The 26,639-nt window shown below is 36.9% G+C and overlaps 1 protein-coding gene across 1 annotated transcript in view; it reads right to left on the reverse strand.

Moving 5' to 3' along the window:
- Positions 1-26,639, reverse strand: part of Cad87A (cadherin 87A) — a 257,421-nt gene that overhangs the window by 127,244 nt on the left and 103,538 nt on the right. Inside the window, exon 4 of the mRNA XM_018512442.1 lies at positions 1,157-1,212. Coding sequence (XP_018367944.1) covers positions 1,157-1,212 — 56 coding nt within the window. The remainder of the gene's footprint in view (positions 1-1,156; positions 1,213-26,639) is intronic.

Consider the following 26,639-nt stretch of genomic DNA (forward strand, 5'->3'; position numbering starts at 1 on the left):
GAAGAGGCAGCTCGCTAGAAGCTTCCTGTTCCCCGCCGGAAGGAGGAAACGCCTTTCCTCCATTCTTGCACACCCCCGTGCGCCACCTAACCATCCTCTCATACCATCTCGTATCACTAAGGTACCCGGTACTTCGGTCTCGTTCACGACAACGAGATATTTAAACAGTCATCCCTTGGCTCGAGTGCAACTCTAGCTATGTGATTTAATATATAATGTATTTCACGCGTAGTACATAATTTGTCTCGCACAAACATACATATATAAATATGACAAAAGCTGTAGATGATATTTTTTAATCCTTTTTGTTATTCTAGTACATTCTATTCCGATTGAAAATAATTGAAAGCGACGAATGTTGCTATATAAGATGACACTAAAATTTATGATGTCAAATTATACCCAATTTGAGTTATTTTTATTGTTTATATAAGTCACCACTACTCCTATTCGATATATCATTAATTCAATTAAAACCATGGAGTTAAACAATTCAACTAAAAAAATGTATTAAATTTGAGAGAGAGAGATTCAAATTTAGTCTATTATTTTCTTTAAAAAATGCATACATTAATGTGAACGTTGCTTACTTTGAAACTGGCCACGATAGAAATAGATTGATTTACATTTTGATATATATGTGGAAATTTAAAATGACAAAATGTTATTTAACTCAAAGGATTGAGTTGCCATTGCTCCTTCGATATCCAACAGTGTACGTACATAAAATTATCATAAAAAATATTTATTCATAAAAATAACTCTTTCTTCCTTGACATGTTTCTAAAAATATCGCTATATTCTACCGAGCTTCCCGCAAAACCTTATCCTACTTTCGGTAGCCACATTTCGCTTTTAGAATTCAAACGTGCGCGAGCAGTAAAGCGACGGAAGGATGCTATAACTCCCGCGTTCCTGGCGGTCTACGAGACTTCTGAAACGGCCTAAGAGGAATCAAATAAAATTCTCCTCAGTGACGAGAGGAAGAACGTCGTCTGACGCGGTTATGAAGCGTCATGCACGTGCCTCGAAGAGAACGCGAAACGGAGCGTCGCCATTTCTCGTAATACGATCTACATATCGCGATGCACGACGTGCGACTGAATAAATTCAGCGAAAAGAAAAACGTGGTGTCATAGGCGAAGGCTAGACTTACCCGTGCAAGTGGCCAAAAGACAAATCACCAGCAGAGCCGCTCGCTTCCTGGGCAACCTGCAAGCAGAAGAGGAGAACGGTGATTATTGATTGAACCCCCTGGGCCAATCGAGAGACGAATCGAGAGAAGAGTAATGCTCGACTTCGACTCGGCGGCTACCAGACTTGCGATTAGACGAATTAATCTCGCGTCATGCTCAACGCGCGCATTGGAACGCTTAATTAATTGCGCATTTGTGGCTTTCACGCGGATCTCTCACTCAAGATATTTGCCTATCAGTATTATAGAGTCGAGCGTTAATTTTCTAAAACCAATTTTCAATTGCTATTGCTGAAATGCTTTGCATTTTCAATCCAAGTTATTGTAGATAGATGAAAAATCGGCAATATATTTCTATTTTTTATTGTACTATATTCTTAGCTTTGTATGATCGTGTAGTACTTGTAAATTCGAGATACAAATTTCTAAATGAATATGACATACGTCTCGAGTTATACATTAATAGAAGGATAATAGGAAGACTAATAGGAAATTCATGAGGTAGTGATGAATATAACGATTCGATCGCAAGTATCACTCTTATTGAACTCGCGGTATACTTTTCTTTTGGAGATACAAGACTTCTCGTACCTCATGTACGCCACGACATTACAAATGTACCACCAGCGTTTCGACTATTCTTAAACAAACAATTGACAACAGAGTCACATGGAATATATAATCAGTTCCAGTACGATAATATAGGTAAGATCTGAATCGGATGGGTGGTAAATTTTTTCTCCTCACAATAGATAGCTTCTGATTTCAAGATTTCCACCATTTGACCATTTTTCCTCTTATGTTTGGTGGTATTTATGACCTTCGTAATTTACGTTACGGTTTTTTTCAACGTGTATCTCCAATTTTTGGCGGTATAACAAGATTAAGAGCGTAATAAGTAAATTACATGAAAGACTTTCATATTATTCATTTGTTTTTACATCTAAATTTGATAGGCAAATAATGTAATTTTAGCAATTATTTGGAAAAGCTGAAATTAATATTACAATACTATCCAATCGATGATCGCTCTCAACAGAATAGAAAATATAACAATAACATGTTTCAATTTGTTACATGCAAACTATACGCATATCTGTATTAACGGTTTCAGGAGTGATACGATAAGCGAATCAACCAACGGATAGATGAATAGATAACCGCATTAAGCGGATTATATTCCGTTGGAATATCTCGGCCTGTGCGATCCAATAACAGGTATCATTTGCAATTGCAAGTTAAAAATAAAATCCCAACAATCCCAACTGACATTACAGAGATACGCCATCGTGTCATCGCGTTAAATTTCGTGCCATAAGTGACGTATTTTTATAACGTGGCTTTCGCAATTTTTCGTTGGATCATAAACACCGCTGGTGCTCGTTTCTAACTGACAAAACTCGGTTATCCACCGTTGGAATTGCCGTGCTTAAATAAAGTTATGCAACGACACGGACACGATTGTAAATTTGGCTGGAAACTTTAATTAAATTGGGTCAAAACGACGGCGGAATAACCTCAGGGTTAAAATTGCTGTTAAAATGATCGTAAATACAAGAGTGTTATCATGATAAGCACATATGCATTGCGGTAATTATGCGATGTCAACTTTCATATTCATTCTGCAATTAAACTGCTGTATCTACTTAAAATGATAAAACGGTAAAGTAACAAAAGTGTATTTAAATAAAGTGCAGGAGCTTTTCTTGAAATCAAGTCCTGGAGAATTACGGTTTAAGTTTCATATTAAAACTATTCGTCTAGTATTTGATTATTAAACTACTCTATTCTCTCTTGCAAAATGTGGATCTACAACAAAGTAATGAATATTCAACGGCATAACGGAACAATAAAGTAATGAATATTTAGTAAGAAATAAGTACAGACAGAAAGTTGCCGCTTGAGTTCTCAAAACATCGAACAAGACTATACTACACAAGATGTTTTTGAGTCAAATAGAGAGAAAAGAGAACTCTCACTCAAAGTCTTTTTCACGATAAAGTTTTAATCAAATAAGAGAATAAAGAATTATATTTTCAATCGAAGCAGATCTTGATGTTTAATATTCATATAATTTTCACTTATAATTACAAAACGTTTTATATATAGTTGGAAATGGTCTTTGCATATTATTAGACCAGCCGATCAACACAAACTATATATTATTTCCTTCGGCAAACGATAACGTTTCCGTTGGAGAATCTGTGCGGCGATCGGGCGGCAGACCAAGTGACATTTGCCATTACCTGGCGGGTTGACCATAGGTATGTACATGTCTGTTACATACTGCCATGTCGGTTACATAGAACTACCGCGTCGGTTCGATACAGACCGTCCCATGACATGAACGGTAAACAGTCTTGGGTTAATTGGTGATATCGACTTGGCGTCTACACCGTCCAACGAGAGCAGAAAAATGAGCAACAAGTCCTCGTGGTTACCACCGTCTCGCCCTCGGAAAAATTTCAACATCCCGCGGGAAAGTTAGCGCGGAGTGTCCATTTTGTAAAGTACCATTCTGTACGGCAAAAAATTAAAGCTGTTTTTAAAAGAGGAGAGTGGAGCTTGTTCTTGCCCAGTCAAGTTGTTACGATGTAATTTTACAGAAATCTACCAGAAGCTGCGCTACTTAGAAGAGGCAAAAATTGAGAGAGATACTGCCCGCGTGCAGCCCATTTTAACCGCAGATGTCGTTAGCAAAATAGAAGTGTACAAAAATGTATAATCTTGTTTAAAAATGACATAGTCCGACATGTACACTATATATATATATATATATATACACACACACACACACATACAATACATTCGCGCTCTGCTGAATTCTTAAACGTTACATCTATTTTCACAGCAATATTTTTAAAGAAATTAAGTAAGCAATTGACAAATAAAGTAGGTATTCGGCAAAAAAGAATAATCACATTGAAATCTGTAACAACAGTCTCTTCCCTATATAAAATGCATTTTTGTACGGATATGTATTTTCCGTGTTCCATAAATAAAGGTGGTTTTAAACAGAACGCAGGGTAATAAATCATAGTTACTGACCATTGCGCAGTTATACTGACCACTTGGTTTTACGAATCTCTATTCGGAACAAGCGCAAATTAAGCTGATTTTTCCTCCTAAAACGTTCTTTTTTTTTTTTTCATTCTTGAACAAAGCATGATGAATTATCTTTAGTGGCAAGTTTTCGAAAGTAATCTATTATCGTATCTATATATTTTCTCTATTTTTAATACTAAACGCAAGTGCAATAGTCCACAATTTTCCGTTTTTCTGTCTCGAACGTTAGAATTGATCTCATAAGACGCATTAAGTTGTAAACTAGATTGTGGCGTCGCCAGAGAATGACGATGATAATCAGTCTATCTCACATGGAATCATAGTATCATGGTACCAAATGCATTGAAATATATACGTCATATCACCATATGCGCATCGTATCACCTTCGGACACTTGCCCCTTCAATTACGATAATGGTAGGTTTGAGTATTGCTCACACTAATTGCCGCGGGAATTAATTTCAACATTCGCGTGACTATCTTGGCGTCACTTTGATAGTGTCACATTAAGCTAGATAGGTATCCCATTAAAACGGTCGCATGAATTGCGTTTTACGGCGTCACATGTGGAGAGGACGAATACGATGCACGCAATCTTGTCTTAATCACCATGACCAGCAGCGCGACGTTCGTTCGTGTTTTTTCATATTAATCATTTTAACCGTTTCATTTGGCCACCGTCGCGTCGCCACTATCACTGCCAAAATGCCATTATCCGCCACACGGAATTAGCAGAGAGATAGCATTTGCGCGAGAGATAACACCGTGGTATTCAGAGTGACGTTTCCATTATCTACCACATGTACCTTCATGGTGCCATGTCGGCACTCGTAACCGACTCGAAATATGACGACGTTCCTCGTCAACGTTCTCAAAACAAGACATAAGATAGATCACGTGATGTCGTAAAAGTTGCACAAGTCAAAAATCACCAAGTTGAAAATTTGATAATTCTCAAAAAATTCTACATTAATTAAATGGAAAATTAGAAAATCTAAAAAAATGGAAAATATCGGTGAAATGAGTTAATTTTCACACACGTATGATGTAAAGTCACTAGATTTCTAAAGTACCGCAAACTCGCACCTATTTTCACGCGAAACGCGGCCATTTCGAATTTATGCATTTGTATTACGTGCTTTATTTGGAAAAGTGAAGCCGTCAAGTATATCATATGTAAATCAATGTTGTTTAGTTGTAATTTATTTATGAACGAAAGAATATGTATGAATGCTCAATTTATGTGTTGTTTAGTTTAATATGGATTTATTTGTACTAGAAGTTTTGTACATAAAAGCACGAAGGATATATGTAAATACAGTTCAGAACTGTTCAGGAACACAAAAGTATACATCACATGTATGATCACCGCAAGAGCAATGTGGACCCTGATGTACTTCAAATCGTGTACTATGTGCACTTCGGTCATTTTTACGACATTTCTGAAATCAATTGCGGTACTTTAATAATCTAGTGACTTTAATATGATGTAACTTATTTTACAGTGAATAAGACATCATAGAAACAAGACTCCATAATGGACAGTTTCAAGCTATATCAAAGATACACTCAAGAAAAAGTTTCTTCAATTCAAAATAAATTTATTTGAATCAAAGAAAGTTGTGCATTGCTATACAATTAAAAAATTTCTTTGAATTGAATTCATCGTCATTTCTTGAAATTAAATAATTTTTTTATCTGATCGCCGTTTCTTGAAATCAAATAAATTTTTATTTTCCTCAAAGATATTTTCAACTTAAAAAAATCAACGAAAGAAACGATTTCTTCCATTTAAACTCTTTAACTTCTTTTTCCAGGCATATAAAACTTGTGATCACAGACTATCTTGATACACCAAAACTATTCATTATTGAGCCTTAAGGTTCCTTTTTTACGCTCACACGCTGTAAGCATCATTCTTGTTGTATAACAAATATTAAACACGAACAAATTATGCTTACAAGCGCTGTAAGCGCGAAACGGAATGTACTCTATCTGTGAAAACTAACTCATTTCACCGGGAGCCAATTTTCCATACAATTAGTGTGAAGAGATCCTTTTAATTAGTCGCATTTTTCGAAAAACTCAGATTCGTAATCACGCGGTGCGTACATACGGGTAAAACTCACAGAATTTGATTCGCGTGCAAAAGATACACATATAAAACATGTAATTCAGTGAATGCAGGCTGCACCAACGTTTACCGTGTGTACACGCGAATGTTTTAATCACGATAGAATCCGTGATAAACAAGCTGCAATTATAGACAGACAGTTTATCAGTATACAGATAGCGTCTCGCTAACAATTATTGTATCCAATCGATATTACGTCAAACATCTACGTATTGCAAATTCTGAAGTAATAACGTTAATTTAATCACAGCTTAATGACGAATTGAGTGTTTTATGTACGTGGATATTAAAGTAATGAGAAATTCTCGGATCTACGGCATTAACTACATTAATCTTATTGGATCATTGCAAAGCAAAATAAAATAGAAAAGCTTTTAATAAAACTTTGATGACTCTCTACTGTCTTTTCGGTGGCTCGTCAAATCAGAGTGCGAGATATTTTAAGACTATCTTTAACGTGCGGGATTTAATTGTGAAAACGAGGTCAAGATTAATAATTATTTAATTATTTCGCATTGCAATTGTTCAATTTATTATATTAACATTCATAAGTTATGAATGTATTTCCTGTTGCATTTACTATAGAAATTACTATTGCGGGTATTTGTCGTTTTTTACCTTCACGCAATAAATCTTTTAGTGTTAAATTATACAAATTGGATTATACGCGCAAACTCACATAGATGCACTCGATGCACTGTGCATTTTGACACATCATATGTGCAGCTTCGCCGATTTGCAAATGGTCACGTGTTAATCGGTTGACGCGGGACATCACAGTTACATCAGCATCATCGCACGCGAAACAGTGATGTCGCATGCGTTCGTGCCGTTACAGCGAGTGGTTCCTATCTCAGAGCATCGTCACGGAACGAGTTTATCTAGCTCTAATTTACACGACCTCGTCTATCATCATCTGAAATAAGTTTCATATATAACTTGACGTCCAGATAAGAATAGTAAAAGTAGAAAAATGTATGTTATCATAAAATGCATCATCGCTGTCATAAAAAAGTTTCCTTTACGAGGCGGGATATTACATAATACGATAGGCTCATTTTTTAACAGTTATCGCATGTCTAACGAGTATTTAATCCGACGTCAATCTTTTCGCCAAGAAATCCGTAATAATAAAGTTCAGAGTGAGAAGCCGCAACGAAGCGGGTGTAACGAAGTTCGCGAGCCCAGCTAGATTGACGTTGTGGCGTGCATTCTGTCCCATGTATACAGAATGTGTTCATACATCCTCAAGTTAACCGAGCCTGAATTAATCGCATCAACTATTAACATCGCGGCTGTCCATGCAACAAGCAAATTGCATTAATCGCGACTATTTCGCACAAGGTGGAAGAGATAAGGCAGCCGCGGTTGCAGCACTCTCAGCCGTTACTAAGACCGATCGGAAATTATGCAAGCTCGCGCTCGAACTAAAGTTAACACGTCAAGCTCGGCTTCATCGCGACCACGACGTTCCGATGATGCATTACTCCTGACAGACCGGAATTCGATAGTACGAGGGTAATGAGATAACTTGCATCTTGCGCGCTTACGTTGCATCTTCATAAAGCGAATTCGCTCAAGTGCAAAGAAAATGTGATAAATTTACATTAATAGAACGTATCTATTAAATGTAACATCTTTTCTTGTTTATGCACAAATTATAAAATTATAAAAAGTTTTATAAAAGTTTTCTATAAAAAAATTGCCTCTTTTAAATGAAAATATTGAATGTAGAGCATTTTAAAGATAGTTAATAATTTATAATTCTTATTAAAATATTTAAAATACCTTATAAACTCTTATTTAATATTCATTTCCTCATTATCTACATAAATATCAAAACGATTTATTTATAATCATTCCACACCTCTATCGCGGTAAATTAAGCTTATTCAAATTAAGCACGTAAATCTATCAAAGTGCTTATCATAAATAATAAAATTAAATACTATATCATAATAACCAGTGATAGTGAGAGTAAAATTAAAATATGGAATAAACATTGCCATTAATTTATCATAACCAACGTAAGTGCAGATTATATGCAGCTAGTAATAACGATCAGTAAGTGTAATTAATTGGACCCGACACGAAACGCCATTACGGAAATAATATCATCAACGGCGATGAGAGAGACATAATGACTCCCTGTTGTCAGGTGTATTATAACGCAACGAATACAATCGCATTTTAGCGCACAAGAGTGCAAATATGCGAGATGGCATACGAAGATGCTACGACAGAACCGCTTGTTAACACCGTGCAGTAAACAGCAGAGCGGTGTGTTATGTCGCGCTATAACCCAGTTTTCCTTCCGAGCGTGCACGTTTAATAATGTGCCGAGTTAATTGCATCGATTATTAACATCGTGGTCAGTCGGCTGGCACAAATTGCATTAACATTGTCGCCGTACGTATGCAAAGCACATTCTAATACCATCGGGAGATATTAGCGAATTATACACTGTCATAATTGCAGCCTGATCTGTAAACTCTTTTACATGTGATATCATAATAAAATTTTATTCGTCCATCGAATGCAAAAACGGTAACACGCAGAGGAAGATGATGGAAACCGTGCAGTATAATAGATCTTTCGCGTAAACGGAGTGTAAGAACTTTTGACATCACGAAAATTTATTATGATATTCTCTCGTTTTCTATTAAACTTTAATCAAAAATATTTTAATAAAAAGCAAATTGTGTTTGATGATTAAAATCGTAAGAATCAATCTTAAGCGTAAGACGCAAAAATTTATACAGTAATGAAAGGCTGCGTTCAGCAGAAAAAGCAGCTTTACTATTATAAGATTCTTAAATATGATTGGTTCTTACTCTCAGTTCATTACGAATCTAAATGTATAAATCAATCACATTAAAGAATCTTACGAGTACAAAGCTGCTTTTTCTGCTAAACACAACTAATGAATCAGGGATTACAATGTATTAGGGTTGTTACTTTTGACAACTTTGAAGATTCGAATCTTCGAAGTTAACTTCGAATCATCAAAGTTTAAGATGTGCCCTCGAAGTTTCGAAGCTTCGAAGTTAACTTCAAACTGACAAAAGTTTGAGGTGCTCTCAAATTTTCGAAAAATGTTTGTGCGGATAGAAAAAAATAAAAATACATTTGTAAACATATATATTTGTAAATTTTTTAATAAAAATATATTCGTCAATAATTATATAATTTTGTTTTTCAAAACTTAAAAACTTTGAGAGCTTTGAAGATTTTAATGCCGAAGCTGCAAATCTTCGAAGCTTGAAAAAACTGAATCACCATCCTTATAATCTACCATCGTGATGTGTATCCTAGGATATAGGAATACCTTTCTCAATCATTGCAGCTTATTTTCCGAGATTATTTTCTTTACCTCCGAACGTCGCTCGACATCAAAAGCTATGCATTGAATATGTTATATTGACCACACATCGCAAATTGACAGGCGGCGTATACCCTCGTCGGCGTTGCAACGCGTGCGCGGTTTGGAAACGAGCGTATGCGCCAATTAGTCGATGTTAAACACCGCCATCGTCCCATCGTCGTGCTTATGCGGCGGTGATGGCGGCTATGAAAGTGCCTGCGGACTACTCCGTTTACTTATCGATGCCGCTCCGCAGCAAACAGAGGCGCCTAAGTTACTTCGGCTACGAGAACAGACAGCTTTAATAAAGTTCAACGTGGATTGTGTATACCGGGCGCTGTATTACGCATTAGAGCTGCCCGAGTAACACGAGCTTTCATTATTCAGGTGGGAAGCGCACGGAATCCACCATGCGACGACGACGGTAAATTGCGGTCCCTCGTCCAAAATTATCCGTCGAAAGCTCCGACGGATCATTTCGGAATAGTCTAGTTTCCGCCACGGTCTAATTTCTTTTCGCTGCTTTCTATACAATATCGTGGTTATATCGAGTTGATGAGATTGAATTTCTAATATTTAAAACGAGATTAAATTATGCAAATTACAAAAACTTTTTTATTTTTTTAATTAAAAAATTGTATTGTTTTAATAAAAATTTAGTCTAATTAACGAAATGTTAATTAGAACAATACAATTTTTAAATTAAAAAATAAGAGAGTTTTTGTAATTCACACATCAACAAAATTATGATTATTCATACAAAACATTTTTCTCAGTGATGGCACTATACATATCTTTCGCCGTAACGAGATTCGCGTTGAATATTTTATCATCTGGAATTTTCTCGTCGAAAATATTTTATAACGTTCCCACGTCTCAAAGAGCAGATTTTCTATCAGCGTGATGGAAGCCCGCTCGGTGAAGTCGCGGCAAAGCACGTATGAAAAGATACGTGCCGGTCAGTAGATGATACTCTCCAGCTGCGACACACTCGTAATTCATAAAATGCGAGAAGAAACATCTTAAGAGTGCATCCTTCTCGTTAGATGCAACAGGGGTCCCGTCGTGCCGGATTCTGCGGATGCTTGAAATCCTTTCATCTCACCGGAGTCTGCGCCGGGGCTCCTGCATCAAACAGATTAAATTAAGAATACGCGGGAGCGCACGGAAATTCATATATTCCTTTCGTCGAGACGACGACGGGGGCGCTCTGTAATTTGCCGCTCCTTAATTAAGTTATCCTCGCAACGACGAGGTCACCTAGCCTTGTGCCGTTGTACGCGACGCCGTATTGTTAGCAACTTTCCCCGTGAAACGGACATGTTTAATAAAGGCCCCGGCGTTGATTGCATAAATTATTAACGTCTGCCAGAATAACACGTTCGTGCACGCCCGCATCGACACGTTCTGCACGCTCGCGAGATTCTCGGAAATTTCGCTGCAGCCTCCTTCATACGGAATGACATCTCTAACGAGACTTCTTGACACTCGCAGAGAATGGAAATGTCGGCTAAATGCCAATAAAGACATATCTTAAATTACAGTGAGAAATACCTAAAATTTCACATTTGCAGAAATACCATTTTCCTCGGAAATGTCATTTTCTCCATTTATTGGAAGGAGAAAAGAATCTCTCTTCAGCAGTATTTTCTTCGTGACGCGAGATTTTAGAGATTTTTCCCTCTCGCTGCAATTTGCAATGTCCTTCTTGATATTTTTAATAATTTGTTTGCAGAAACGCTTGCGATTCAAGATATCATTACCAATATGTTTAGCTGTTTGTCTAGCTTGCGCTACACGTGTATATATATCCACCTACATTTACAAGACATTGCGTGACTGTGCCTCTCTGCAAATACATCCGAAATGCGCGTGTGCTAATTGTGCAAAGTGTATCATATCGCGACATATCTAGATGAATGTATCTACATATATTTAACTACATCGTTTGCGGCTATAAAGCGAGGGCGAACCTGAAAATCGGAGCTGCCAGTTCGAGAAGACGATTATGCTCAATTGCGTGGAATGAAGCGTATCACTCGCGTATTAATCTCACATTTTCCGGTTTTCCCTCTTTCACTACAAAATAAAATATTAAAGGCGATTCTCGTCCAACCCTCGGCAGTTCGGCACGTCGCAGATAATAGCGAAAGCATATACCATTTGGGTTTGAATCCTGATTTCCAATCTCTATTTCCCATTTCCTCGGTTCTATTTTCCACCCAAGTATTTCTCTCGGCGCTTGTTCTGCTTATCTCGCCGTAGGGCACGGAATTATCAAACGATTTAGCACTCACTGAAACACGATTTATCGCGCTGCTTATCCAACGGACGTTGCATTAATCAGGTTAAAGTCTGTTCGGCGTCCCGACGACCAATGGCGGGACGAGGAAACGACTTTATCAACGACTTTATCAGGATAATCGAACGAAAGCGTCTGACCGAGTGTGTTGTGCTCCACCGCGTTCGTGTCGTATACCTGACGAAGTGCCGAACCATCTAGCGACGAAGTGTATAGCCTGACGAAGTGACTATTTCCGGCGCCGTACCTCGGTCCCGTGAATCACAATCGACAGTGCCAACCAATTCGGTATCCGTAAAAATTGCGGCTCCTTTCCGTGCCGGGAAGAGCTCCGAGAATGGCATTATTCGGGTCGTGCGGCGACCGCTCTAGAGATAGAATTCAGAACGAGCCATTGCACGGAATAGTAGTATAGGTCAATAACTGTAAGAGTCCGACGCGTAACGTTCTTCGTCTACCTACAATCCCGCAAAAGACCTGAAATCCTTTATTGTTCCAATAGTTATTATTTCAAACATCAAATGAAGTACCAATTAAAGTTTACAAAAGGAATACGCAGCGGAAATATATCAGCTTCTAAAATACCCGAAAATAAATTTAAGAAAATGTGAACAATAAAATAAGAAAGGAAACATTTTTAACGCAAGTCTGTCCTACAAAATTGAATTGTAGTAAATTCTAGATGCAGCATAACGTAAATTTTTGTCAAAATATGCAATGCGACGTCGAGATTACGGTGCAATGCTGATCATGCAAATGTCGAAAATTCACTCATTCTTCTGGCAACTTCCACTCTTTCATCTTTGCAAGTACCAAGCGCGGTGGGAGTAATTTTTGTACGGTTTCGTTAGAATGGTACTTTGGTGTCAAATAGATTCGGATTCGTGCATACATATTGTGCCTGATTCCTGGTAACCGCGCATGTTCAGTCACGTTGTAGGAAATTAAACGTCAGATTGCGTCGTGATATTACGCGCCGTTTGTTTTAAGCCTTTGGTCGCGTTGAATTATGGACACATCCCTGAGTACACTGTATTAAGCGAAATTGGGATTGAATTTTCGACATTCGTGCTGATTTCTGAGAAAAATAACGCAAAGTCATCACTAATATCCATACTTCAAATTCACAAAATGATATTAAAATAATAATGAATAAAAATGTAATTATATAATAGAAAAAAAAATTCTTTGATTTTAGATTAAAAGAGTATAGCTTCACAACCTTTTTTTTTCTCTTTTGCAAGCAATGTCGTTCCGAATATATTATATATTGAAAGAAAATTTATATTTATAGAAGAACATTAAAGTTTCGAATTGTATTATTCTATTTGTGAGTATCCTTATATTTTCTTTATACGTTTTGTTAATTAAATATGTAACGCTGCACACAGTTAATTGTAAAAAAAAAATTGTATATTTGTGTTGAAAACGTTCCACTCACGTTCTGTGTTAACAGTGTTGAATTTTTTAACATATTTGAATGTTAATTTAACATAATGTAATTATGTTATTTAAAGGTTTTGCGTAAAATTAATACTCAAACGTTTCTTAGTGTCAAAATGACACGATTTATGAGTAAGCGAACAAGTAACATAAAAATAATGTGTTTTAAAATTACATAAATTTTAAGACAAATGAATGAAATATGTGTTAATTTAACATATTATAAATGTTAACTTTCTGAAAAAAAATATATTCCCACGGTTTTTTTTACAAACTGTGTTGATATTATCTTTCTTTGTACTTATTCTCTTACATAATATTTGTGTTACACCTTCTAACATATTCATCTTGTGTAAAATTAACTCAAAAATTTGAGTGGACCCGTTTGGGACATGCGATTTATGTTAAATTCAATACATTTTTGCAATTGCGTGGTATTTTTTTTTAATTTTACCAAGTTTAGATTTAAACGATTAACAAGCGGCTACAGACTGTAAAAGGAGACACAAAGTTACCAGTTTTTTTTATCGCATTTGCACTATAATCAGCCCGATATCATGCTATTTACGTAACAGCTGGGATCGTCGAAAGAATGAACATCTTCGTGATTGTACAGCGTTTCCCTTCTCGAAAAACCATTAACGGAAGAAAATCCATCGCTACTACTTTTTCGTCTCGCAACGTCGATACTGCGAACCGTCTCAACGCAGCGCGATACACCTGCGTATTTCGCGAAGTATTTCAACTAATTAGAGCGCCGTTCTTCCTCGCGCTCATCGCCCTTTTTATTCCACCAGTTCGTTTCAGCGGTCAAGCTGTATGATCCACGTTCGTGGAAACCCGCATTAACTTCCGCGCATAAATTGTGACTTGATAACGCGTTCTTTTTTACGGTGCCCAGCTGTTCCGTGACCGTACTAATTGCCGCAAAAAATATGCAGAGCGGTCGCCGGCGGATGTCCTTTTAGATCTAGCGAATGCTAGACATCAAAGGAATCTAGCCATCGAACATTATAAGTCTCTCGGCTTTTCCATTAGTTTTAGCGAACGTTATTTTAACGTAATTTCAACCTAACGCTTAATTAGAAGAATCTTTGTGAAAAAAACTCTCTCAGGATCCTTATAAAAAAAAATATCGTTCTACTAATATCAACTAATGCCTTCTACACTGAGAAAAAAAATGGTTGGAGAATAATCATAATTTAACTATAATTTATAGTCATTTTTTGGGACAATCATTCTGGTTAAATTTAGATTGATAAGAGGTTAGATTCTGGTTATTTCAAACAGAATTCTGATAGATTGGGAATTGGTTATTTCAACCAGAATTCTGATAGATTTAACCAGAAATCTAGTAAACTTAACTAGAATTCTAGATCGTTCATTTTCCACCACAATTTCAGTTAATTCAACCAAATTTCAGTTAATTCATGCCAAACATTTAATGCAAATAATTACTTTTACAATTATTTTCTTTTTAATTTTTATAATACGTATAGTAAATTTAACCAATTAAATTTGTAGTTAGAAGTACAGTCAAATGTGCTATTAATATAGTTACACACACTATTTGAAAATGACATTTCCATTTTTTTAAACATATTTTTTAGTTATATATTGTTACCACATGTAAATAGTAAGCGAATGTTGAAAAAATGGTTGTATTTATTATAATTATGACTGCAATTATCACATAAAAATGGTTATTTTATTTATCATACGTATTTTCATATTTTACTATATTAATTTAAAATTATTACACTTTATAGTACAATTTTTGCACGGATTGATAAAACTATACATATAAGGTTATTGGTACTAACATTATAGCAATAATAACTATAAAAATGATGCTCCTAACCATAATTATTTTACCGTGCAATTATAGTCACAAATACGATATACTTTTCTCTCAGTGTAACATCAATAAAACTCCAATTTTTACAAAAAATATTGACTGCTCGTGTAATATAAAAATTTAAAAAAAAAATAAGATAAAAATGTCCTCTCGCATTTCACTGTAACGTTACGTGGATGGTTTAACCTGCGCCGAGATCGTCGTTAAATCCTGGCGCGTTTACACGCGCAAGTCAAACACGAGCGTTCGATGAAAACAGCGCCAGCCAGCTTGTACATTTTATGAAATTGTTTTATCGTGCTAGCGAAAAATACGAAATATTTCACCCGGGTTATGCCGATCTTGCGCGTTCCGTTCGATCGGACTGAAAAGTCGGAAGCTTCGCATCCGGTTCGATTTATAAAATCTGTCGAATGCGACACGCCGAAACTTTCGTGATCGGAAACGAGAAAGTTCACACGAGCTCAAGTGCAGAGATTCTACTATCGGGCAACAATATACAGTGACATCTTGCCTCTTGAAAATAGAAGTTATATGAATCAAAAGAAAAAGAGGGGCAAATTTATCTTTCGGGCTATCTTTTCCACGTTCTCTTTCATTGTGCCAAAATGTTTTGTCTCTTAAAAAAATAACTCACAATAAATATTTATAAAAGAAATCTACGAAGTCATATTTGATTCAGGAGTTAAGTAATTGTATAAATAAAGCCTTCTTCGCTCTAAGAAATGAAAGAGCTTGCAAGGTAGGAGTTGTTAAAATATAAAATTTTAATGAGATTTTACCACTGTTGTAAGGTACTTGAATTAGACTCAACTCTTGTATCATTATTTACTGTGGTAAGTAACATACAAATTGAATAAGATAGTTAACACGTGTTTAAATACATCACTTGGCTTTATATCGATTAAGACTTGAAATATAAAATGTACGGTTAGCGAGATATAATATATTTTTATATAGCGCTTTATGTAACAAACGCGACGGTATACATTTTCTAGAGATATTAAGTCAGAGTCAGAATTGATGATCTCATTAGGGAAATCCCAGGGGGTTCGTAGAGGTAATAGAAAAGGAAGAGGAGGTCAGTAGGTATTAGAGAGAAAAGGGAAGTAACAGATACACACACCGCCGAATACGAGTAGTGTATGCAGAAACTCGGTCGACCTTTATCACAGCTGGAAGTAAATCCACCCATCCCCGGCTTTAATCCCTTTTAAATAGTAATTAATACGTTCGAGTTATCGCGGTAACCAATGTAATTTAGAGAGACGCACTGCGTGTAAATCCCTGCTAGACCATTCGCCATCCATTCAAGAAACTTGGAAAGGATTTTAATCTGAGTTACTCCACATTTCACACGTTTCACTCGCAACCTAAACGCTTCCTTGGGACTCCTTGTGGGAAATTTGTTTGCACGAAGGAAAGCTCAGATTGGATAACCGTGTGTATGACATTGTTCCAGACTCTCGACAAGAAGTAACAGAAACACTGTGACAAATAATCACTATCGATGGCGCTGTAGTGTGAGCGCAGAAAAATGGAAAACGTGACGTTGCGTTTTACCAAAGTGTGAAACGCTTGCCAGATATTCCGTGGAAAATTTGTTTCCGCGAAATCGCAGCTGAGATCGGACAAATGTCGCATCGTTTCCACAAACACGACAAAAAGCAACACGAAAAATACGACAAATGATACCGCGCGTGCTATCAACGCCAATCGAAAAAAAAAAGGGGGATATAAAACACAACTTGTATAAATGTCATGTAGTGCGAGGGTTGATTGCGAGCCTCGTTGGAAACAGCGCGGAGAGCCCTGTGAACTCGGTCTTTTGGCCTCTTTACGTGTAAAATGCTTTTCCGCTCTCGGCAACCGCAATTGGCTTTGAGCGGAAGGTCTGCAGATGCGTTTCCGTTTACACAAAAGGAATCACGTATTTATGCTTTTATTAGGGCGGCGCTTTCTCAAAGTGGAGACTGCGCCTTGCACGCTTTCATAGCCAGGCGCAACACGGCGCGACGGGTTGCAACGCCTAGGTAGAACCGCATTCTGCAAGGGCCGGTAATTATGCATTGACTACTTAATGGATGCAGTGCAGGCGAGCCACCCAGAGGATCCGCGAATGCATAAGCTTTTCGCCGACGAGAAACTTTGTCGGCTTGCCGCCGGTATATTTGTGTGGAACGACGGAAATGTACGCAATCACGAAAATATAAGAAAATACTGCGGGAGTTTTAATTCTCATTACAAGCAAAACTCATGAAAAGCAGAGCTTACAAAGCAGAATTTTTTAGCGCTTATATTTAAACAATATTTCGCAAGAATATATACAGGGTTGTCACAAATTCTTCATCTTAAAATTCTGTAAATTTTTCATGATTTCCAGACAGAATTTCATGATTTTCTTTTATGCTTCTAATATTTTCAAATTTGTTATATTTTCTTAATTTGAAAACCGTCAAATATTTTGTTGAGGGTGCAATTTAATATAGCAATGTAAATTACAATTAAGGTTGCTGATACTATTTGCATTTTATAGTTAACTTGGTAGTATTTCAGAGGTGTGTAATGTACGCATATTAAACTTCTTTAAAGCTAAAAATTTTTATTTTCCAGAAAATTTTACAAAATTTCAATTTTCCCGACATTTCCTTGATTTTCTACTTTGTGCCGATAACGATACTTCTCCTACACCTATGAATCCTTTTATCACGAATTTCACGACTCTGCGGCATTGTCCTCTAAATATAAAAGCGGATCTTTTAGATCGGCACAAACGCATTATTAAACCAATTCTTATATCGCACATACATATGCTTCGTACGTTTATAGAGGCATTTCACCAAGAAATCCGCGAGCACGTTGAAAACTCGAAGAATTCCCTTTGTAACGCACAATTTTGACTTTGTAAATAATACTCACTATATATCCATAATTCAAGGTCTGGCACAGTGGGCCGTTTCGTGATAAAATTTTAATAAATCCCACGCGGCGCTTTTAGTTCACGGAAAAATCATATTACCGTTCTGTAAAAGATTCCATTACGTTACTCGACGTACAAAGAAAAGCGCGCAGTCCTATTTCAAAAATTGCAGGTAAATCGTGATGCACGGATTAAGGCGTTTTGGATTTACATGAGCAAATCCGCGGCGAAATTTAATATCGCTCTTAGTATTCTCGCTGAAAAGTCTAATATCTGCGCGGCGATCGAAAATGAAATAAAAGAAATCGGTGGATATATATGAAAATGCCTCGCGAAGATTTGTCTCGCCTATGAGAATTTCGACTGTCCGTTCGAGAATAATGCGACCTCCGATTGCACGATGCGAGTTCGGTAACTGCAATTCGCGTTTAGAGCACCATGCGTCTAATACGCAAGTGGATTCTGGCGAGCATTTCCCGCGAGGGACGCGAGGAGAGATTAATTGGCGGGCGATTTAACGACCCGGACCTCTTCTTTGCGCTCAAGAGAGTTAATTATTCTCCATATACACCCTATATAGAGGTCGACGTTCAAATTTCGTGGTCGTCGTGAAGAACGGGACAACGAGTAGTGGTCGACCTTTGGCCCTCTTGTCTCCTTCCTTTCTTGGGCGTGTCGCAGGTGTTAATTAGCAGTTTCTGCTATCCGGCTTAATCGAATGCGATGCTGGCTGCAGCCAGCAATTCAGAATATTCTTTGGGACTTTTGCAGTTATCTTGATTGCTCCTCCTTTTTCTATATGATACGTATTAAAAGTACATAGCATAATTAGTAAATACCGAGGATTACATTATTCCTTCGTAGAAGGAACAATGCCAAGTCAGTACGTTTTGTAATTCTCAATACTTACTGATTGTGCAACACACTTTACTTTGTAATTTGTTCATTATATATATATATGTTGCAATTACACTCATTAAAATCTTATAAAGCAATTATTTTTACATTAGACAGACGAGTGTTTCAAAATGTCGAATCCACATAAATAGAAAGACTTATCTTTCTGTCATCACAGAACATCATAAGCAGCAACTTAATCATGAATTTGACTTTGAGAGAACATTAAGATTTTATAAAGTAAAAGATATTTAAGTAAAATGTATTTAAGTAAAAGATATTTAAGTAGAAAATATTTAAGTAGAAAGTAAACGATTAATTTCTGAAATGTTAAACATTAAAACGCAGGTAAACGGTTTAAATTAAAAATTTAACATTGAGTTCTAGCAACATGTTTACGTCAATATTTTACAGAAGTTTTAAAAGCTTGAAAACGAATTGACTTTATTGACTATATGTACATTTTATCCGCAACAACTATCGACAGTTATTTAGATTATTTTTGTTTTTGTGTGTGTGTGTGTCATTTGACATGTCACTTACGAATACTATTTTTCTCGTTAAATTCGTTACATGTTTGTATCTGATTGGACTCATTGTCAATCATTATAACGACAACTTTCTTTTGACAACTGTATTATCGTACTTTTTGCAATTTTTACTTATTTCGAGTCTATTATATGCAGTCATAGTTGCGGTGAGTAAACGAAATTAATTTTTTTTTACGATCGTTAAAATTGGACTCAAAATATTCACTAACACTTCACACTTGATAGTTCGTTTAGTATAAGAATTATTTGACGGTTCACTCTTCAAATATGCAAATTCGATGAGGTTCTATCTGCTGCACACTACAACTGAATTTGGTGTGGACACTGCGTGCATAATGAATTATCTAAAATTTTGGATATCACTGATGAAGGCCTAAATTGAGCTAAAACATCCGGATCTTAATTGATTATGTAAGAAGAATTTAAATACAATTTACTTGATTAAATTATAGCGCATGAATTACTATGCAAAATTTTTACTCTCACTCCCCTTTTATTGAATTTTTACTTATTAAAGGAATTGTCATTTTTATAGTAAATACATATAATAAGTATAATATAGCGGGTCCTATATAATTAATTTGACGTCAAATGTTTATTTATGATAATTAATCAATGTACATTGAGAGAAAAGTGTTTAATGTTTGCGATTATAATTGCACGATAAAATAATTATGGTTAGAAGCACCATTTTGTAGTTATTATTGTTATAATATTAATGATAATTATTATATTTAATTCTATTAAACAAATATACAGTTGGCACTGAAAACGATCAAAGCCATATTGATTATAATTAAATTATACGCATATATAATTGTAACCATATTTTTCTCTCAGTGTAATTTCACGCAAGCGAAAGAAATTGTGAGTTATGCTTTGTGAAAACAAGTTTGAGAAATCGAGCATCAATCGATATTATTTTTGCTAAATAAAATTTCCGCTTCATTCTCATTATAAGACGAACGAAATGTGTCGGCTGATGCGAACGAGATGCGCTGCAGCTAATGGAATTGCAATGCCCGTAGTCGACTAATGAACCGTGCAAAGCCGTGGCTATCCGTGCCTACGTAACGTAGCGCGCGCTACATTGGAAACATCAAACGCGGTGCGTGTTGGCGGCAGATATCGAAAATGGATATTAAATTTTCAATGTCGGAGGCGGATGTTACCCGACGGAAACGACCGCGAATCGAATTGGACGCGCAATGTCCGGGGCTTTGCGAGAGCCGGGCGCAACCCCCGTAGCGCGGGCACGACGATGCGCGGCCTGTTAATCCGATAAAAACTCATTATGAAAATGTCAATGACAAAACTCCACGCCATGGGAGGTCCGCCGGCGATTTTACATCATTATCGGGAGAAAATACGCGCGTCGTTGTCCAAACACGGCAGTTGCTAAGGGGATAATCTCGAAATTAGAAAGATGAAAAAAATGCGAAGGTTCAATTAAAAAATTCGACGAAAGAATCGAAATAACGGAAATAACATAGAAATGGAAAATATAATTTCGATTATTCATCGTTGAGAGAAAAATACGTGATTTCAGGGGATTACATCAATTTCAACGTGTTCGAAGTACACGTGCGGGATCTGCTGCGCTGCGGCTTACGAAACACGCCAGAATTTACGGCCGGCACGCGATGCGGCAAACGAAAACCGGTTTATCTATGCGTCCCGCTAAGTGCATTCAGCAGTAACGTCCATATTTGACCAACGTCGGAGCGTTGCTGTTGCGACCGATAATGGGCATCGAAACACGATTCCTGGCACGTCATCAGCTCGAATCTCTGGTTCCAGTTTAATTTGCCAGGCCTACAAACGCAGGCTCGCATTTGTCAAGAGGCCACATAAATTAAGATCTAACATTAACATGTCACGTAAATAATACAAAGCAACAACCAATCTCTCAATTATAGTGCAAATCTCTGAAAAATTATTAAAAATTAGCACACAACATTTTTTTTACATTTCTATACTGCAAATTCAAGTGCTGTAATAAGTGCCCTCATGTGATTTAGTTTTAGTGAAATAACACTATACTAAACGTTTAAATGTGTACACCTATTTTACAATATAGTATGTCATTTTTATACGGAAAACCTATATATATGGAGACACTCGAATTTGCAGATGAATCCAGAAATTCTTCAAATGAGTAATATTTCACCAACTAATCCTAAAATTACACCAGAAATAAACATACTTGTTACACACTTAAATTTGCATTATACAAAATCCAGAGTTCTTCTAACGAGTAGTTTTAACAACTAATCCTAAAATTACATCAGAAGCAGACAGCTTGTCATTAAAGTTGCAAAATAATTTCCGCACTTACTACAGCTTAACATAGACATTTTAAAAATGCACAGTGTATGTAATTTAGTTTTTTAAGTAAAAATAACACAACACTAGATGTGTATATATATATATATATATATTGCGACCGTACTCACGAGCATGGTGCAAAATCTTCGTCGCGCATTCGTGATCGCAATTCTTTACAATTTCCCTGATCTTCACTACTCTCCACTCAGAGCCGGTAATATCAATTAATCTTACAAACTCTAATTATCCGTACTCTCAACACCGAATTTTGGGCGCCAGGCTTGAGAGCGTGCCACTCTTTCGCGGAATTAAAGCCGCAGCACACACTTCTGCATAACGCATAGTGCATAAAGGAATCAACCAATCAAAATTCTTCTTTTCCATGGAATGAGAAGAAAGGAAAGATTCTGTGCTGAAAGAGTGTGTGCTGCGGCCTTTAGCTCGCAGAATTTTCTTGAATCACCAAGATGCTGTCACGTCGCGCGCCCTGGATTCAGCGCGCGGGATATGACTGATAGCGGGCATCTTTGGCTGCTCGCAGGGCCTCCTCTGCTTCATCTGAGCCCAAAGGCCTCCCGGATGCAGAGCAATCGCAATCCTCCGCCGTACGGTTCCCTTTTCAGCTCGAGCTGAAGGGGAGTCTTCGTCCTTCAGGGTGGATGGCAAGGGGTGATACCTTCCCTTCATGCTGCATGTCTTTTTCCCTTTTGAGGCTATTTTCCTACAAAGAATCCGACAAGAGGATCACGCTCGCAACAGAATGGTATGTTAAAAAGTAAAGTGGTTTCACCTGCGCGTTCTCGCTATTGATAGTAGTCTCGCGCTTCCGTGGGTGTGTCCCCAGTCCTCTCCCTCGACACCCGCAGGGGGTGGTGAGACGCAGCTTCATCGTAACACAGTCTTCTTCTTTGTAGCCGCCGACTATACAAAATTCTAAAGAATCGCTTAACAAAAGGAAATAATAGTTGGCGAAGCGCGACCGCAAAAATCGCCCGAAAATCGTGATAAGTACTGGCACGCCCGCCCTCAGTCACGGGAGGACACAGGACAAGAATGCCGCGCTATTTTCGGTCAGGTCAAACGACCCTTGTGACGGACGGTATAAACATCACGTCACAATATATATATATATACACGTTTAAATATGTAAATTCATTTTTGTAAGTACATCATTTTTACACAGAAAAAACAAATCCATATATAAAGACATTTATTACACACTCAAATTTGCAGTTGTACGAAATCTAAAAATTCTTCTCACAAATAGTTCAGAGATTAATTTTTTAATTATACCAGAAATAAAGACAGATAATCTGTCAATAAAACGACTAACCAATATTTAAATATCTATTACGCACTTGAATGTGCAGTGTACAAAATCCAGAAATTTCTTCTAACAAATAACTTCAACACTACTAATTCTAAAATAACACCAGAAAATAGACAGCTTGTCAATAAAGTTGAAAGTTGGATTCCGTATTTACCACAGCTTAACACAATTATCCTAAAAATGCATTAACATGATTATCCTAAAAATAGTAAGATATTCTGTGGATGACTATTCATAGACAATTTTCTACGTCAATAAAATAACGAAAGCGAGTTGTCAGGGAAATGTTCGCGCGATAAATTCGTACACGGCCGAACTCACTCGCGCAATTTTGATTTTCGAGAATGCGCCTTGTCAGCCAGTTAGGATAGATCGCGTTCACGCCTGGGGACGAAATATCCATTTCGAACTAATTCCGCATGTACAAATCCAATCTGCGGTCGAATAAAACTGCTGCGCCGTGCGGCAACCGCTGTCGCGTTGACGTATCGCCTTACCGTAAGTGCAATTCGTTTCGATCACTTAGGATCGATACAGCCTGCGATAATGGCGGCATCAGTATCGTCGACAAGATATCGATCGGCTATCATTTTTCACGCAAGATGGAGGAGACATAAGTAGATATTGACAGACGCGCGGAAATACGCCGATTAATACGACGTGTTCAATTTCCCCCGTGTCAATCGTTAATGACAGACATTTTGAAATACGTGGAAATGGTTTTTCTTCAACGAAAATCGTGCACAGCAGAACTATTACGAAAACGATCAAATTTGAAACTTTATCTCCTGCAATAAAACTGGATACAATAGAAATATTTATATATAAGATAATTAATTTTTTATAAGTTTCTCGAGATATTATTTTTAAGTGCTGTGTATAGCAAGAACAGAAATTTTATATTTTAAGAAACTTATCTTATACTATAAAACATATACTCTAAAATAAAATACCAACACCGAAAGAAAAGATTGGTTGCTGCAACAATTTAGATAGTAAAATATGGCATAGCATTTTTATATGGTTGCAGCAACCAGTTTTTGGTTGTAGCAGCAAATTTTTAATTGCGTTAGCCTATCGAAATCATATATACTGACATTGTGGATAGGCTGACGCAACTAAAAATTTGCTGCTACAACCAAAAACTGGTTGCTGCAACCATATAAAAATGCTATGCCATATTTTACTATCTAAATTGTTGCAGCCATCAATCTTTTCTTTCAGTGTAAATTATATATGTGACAAATAAAAATAAAATAATTCTCAGACAAAATATAGCTATGTGATGCCTACTAAAAACCGCGATTTTTGGGGGAGTATCACTTCTAACATTTACCAACACATTATAAATCTTAATGAAAAAATACGATTATAATAAAATAAATTTTTCATATATTTACATAGGTTATTTTTTAACATATTCATTTTATGTTAAATTAACATAAAAATTTGTGTGGAACGTTTGAGATACATGAAATGTGTTAACACAAATTTTCCAATTTTGTCCATAACTGTATATAATAATTATATAATTATATGATTAATAATGTTTAATCAAACTACTCACTTAGCATTTCTTCAAGCGTTCAATGTTCATATTCGAAATTAAAAATAAACACGCTGCACCCTTCGCGATACAATGCAATTGTTAGCTTTGTGATATATTTGAGATTGTTGCAATAATTGCAGTTTGCAAATCAAAGATCGTTAGAGAAGCCGGAACCGCGCTAATTACAGAGCGTTCGCGCGATCGATCGTGATATTGTTGCGACGTGTTCTACGCGCGGAATTTCCGTATGCGAGAACCGTGTATTCGCCGCTAGTTATGTAAAGCAAACATCGTCGTCGTGGCACAAAGCTACGAAAGACTGCAACACGTCCGACGCAGCCGGGCGTATTGAATCGTGTACCGTGCAATTTGCATACGAATTCGGGTATAGAAGTCATCGCGTAGTCGCCGCGGGGCTGATGTTGACGATATTGCTGATGACGACGACGAGGATAGCGGGTAGCCGGAACGGAACGTCATGTCATCTACGAATGACATTCCGGTCCTATACGGTAGATAACCGGTTTCCGTTACGAGTGCTTCCTGTGGGCCTCGCGACGAATGACAGATAATCCACCACCGTGCACCGGATAGCGCGGTATCCCTCGGGATAGAGACGTCAAAGTAAATTCTGTCAAGGTACACCAGAGGATTTGCCACCGCGTACCATCGACAAAGACGGCCTTGCCGTCCGGTTCTCTTGCCGCAGCGCGCAGCTACAGGAAGTTCAGCCAAAAAACAGAGAAACCAGTGAGTAACCACGAATCCGCAGAAAAGCGACCGAAGCTTTCAGCAGGATCAACCTTCAAGTTGACACGACGTTTTCAGGCGTGTTTTTGGATTCGCGAATCTATGGCTTGATTAGAATCCCGATAGATCGGCCGGTCGGTTCAATCAGGTGATATCAAACGACCGCGCGTTATCGCAGCTACAAAGCTAATAGGTTTTAAAAATAACGTGGCGAAGGCAGTAATGGATGGTAATAATGAATCAATTTAGATGTAGTATTATTATTAAATATCTGCTTAATAAATGTTGATGATAAATACAGTAAATAATGACTAAATGCAATTTTAATGTTACGTTATTATCGTAACTGATAATTACTAAATTGCATTAAATATTATCAAAATAATGGTGTGTGTAATTAAATTTTGATAAATAATGAAACCAGGTGCAAGTGACTCATGATTAAGGATATAATTTAATGTCGTGCGAAATTTGTTTTCGATCAACCGGAATCTCCACCGCTGCGTTTTGACGTATAAGAACTGTTACATGATTTCAGGTAGTATATCATTTCACGAAATTTCATATAGCGACGAAATACGAACTTTAAAATAACGTTGTTGGAGCGGTAACTGCGTTCCAGATTTGAATAGCACGTGTTAATATTTGACGGAAGAAGAAAACGGTTTCTCGTAAAAGTATATGTTTCCGAACAGGCAGGCAAATCGCTGAACGCGTTTCGATCTTTGCGCAACCGAATCCGACCGCTGAGTGAGAATATTAAAAGCCGTACGTCGTGTTGACGTATCGACTTGTCGAAAGTGCCACCAGGTTTACGCTCGGAAAGCGGACGTATGAAATACGGTAAAATTCGGAGCTGTTTTCTATAAGTTTGCACAACAGTACACAATTTTTTAAGCTAATAATCAAAAGAAATATCTAGAAAGATTAATCACTTATTAATTATCAATTG

This window comes from Trachymyrmex cornetzi, unplaced genomic scaffold, assembly GCF_001594075.2.
Source record: "Trachymyrmex cornetzi isolate Tcor2-1 unplaced genomic scaffold, Tcor1.1 scaffold412, whole genome shotgun sequence".
In the NCBI taxonomy this organism is placed as follows: domain Eukaryota; kingdom Metazoa; phylum Arthropoda; class Insecta; order Hymenoptera; family Formicidae; genus Trachymyrmex; species Trachymyrmex cornetzi.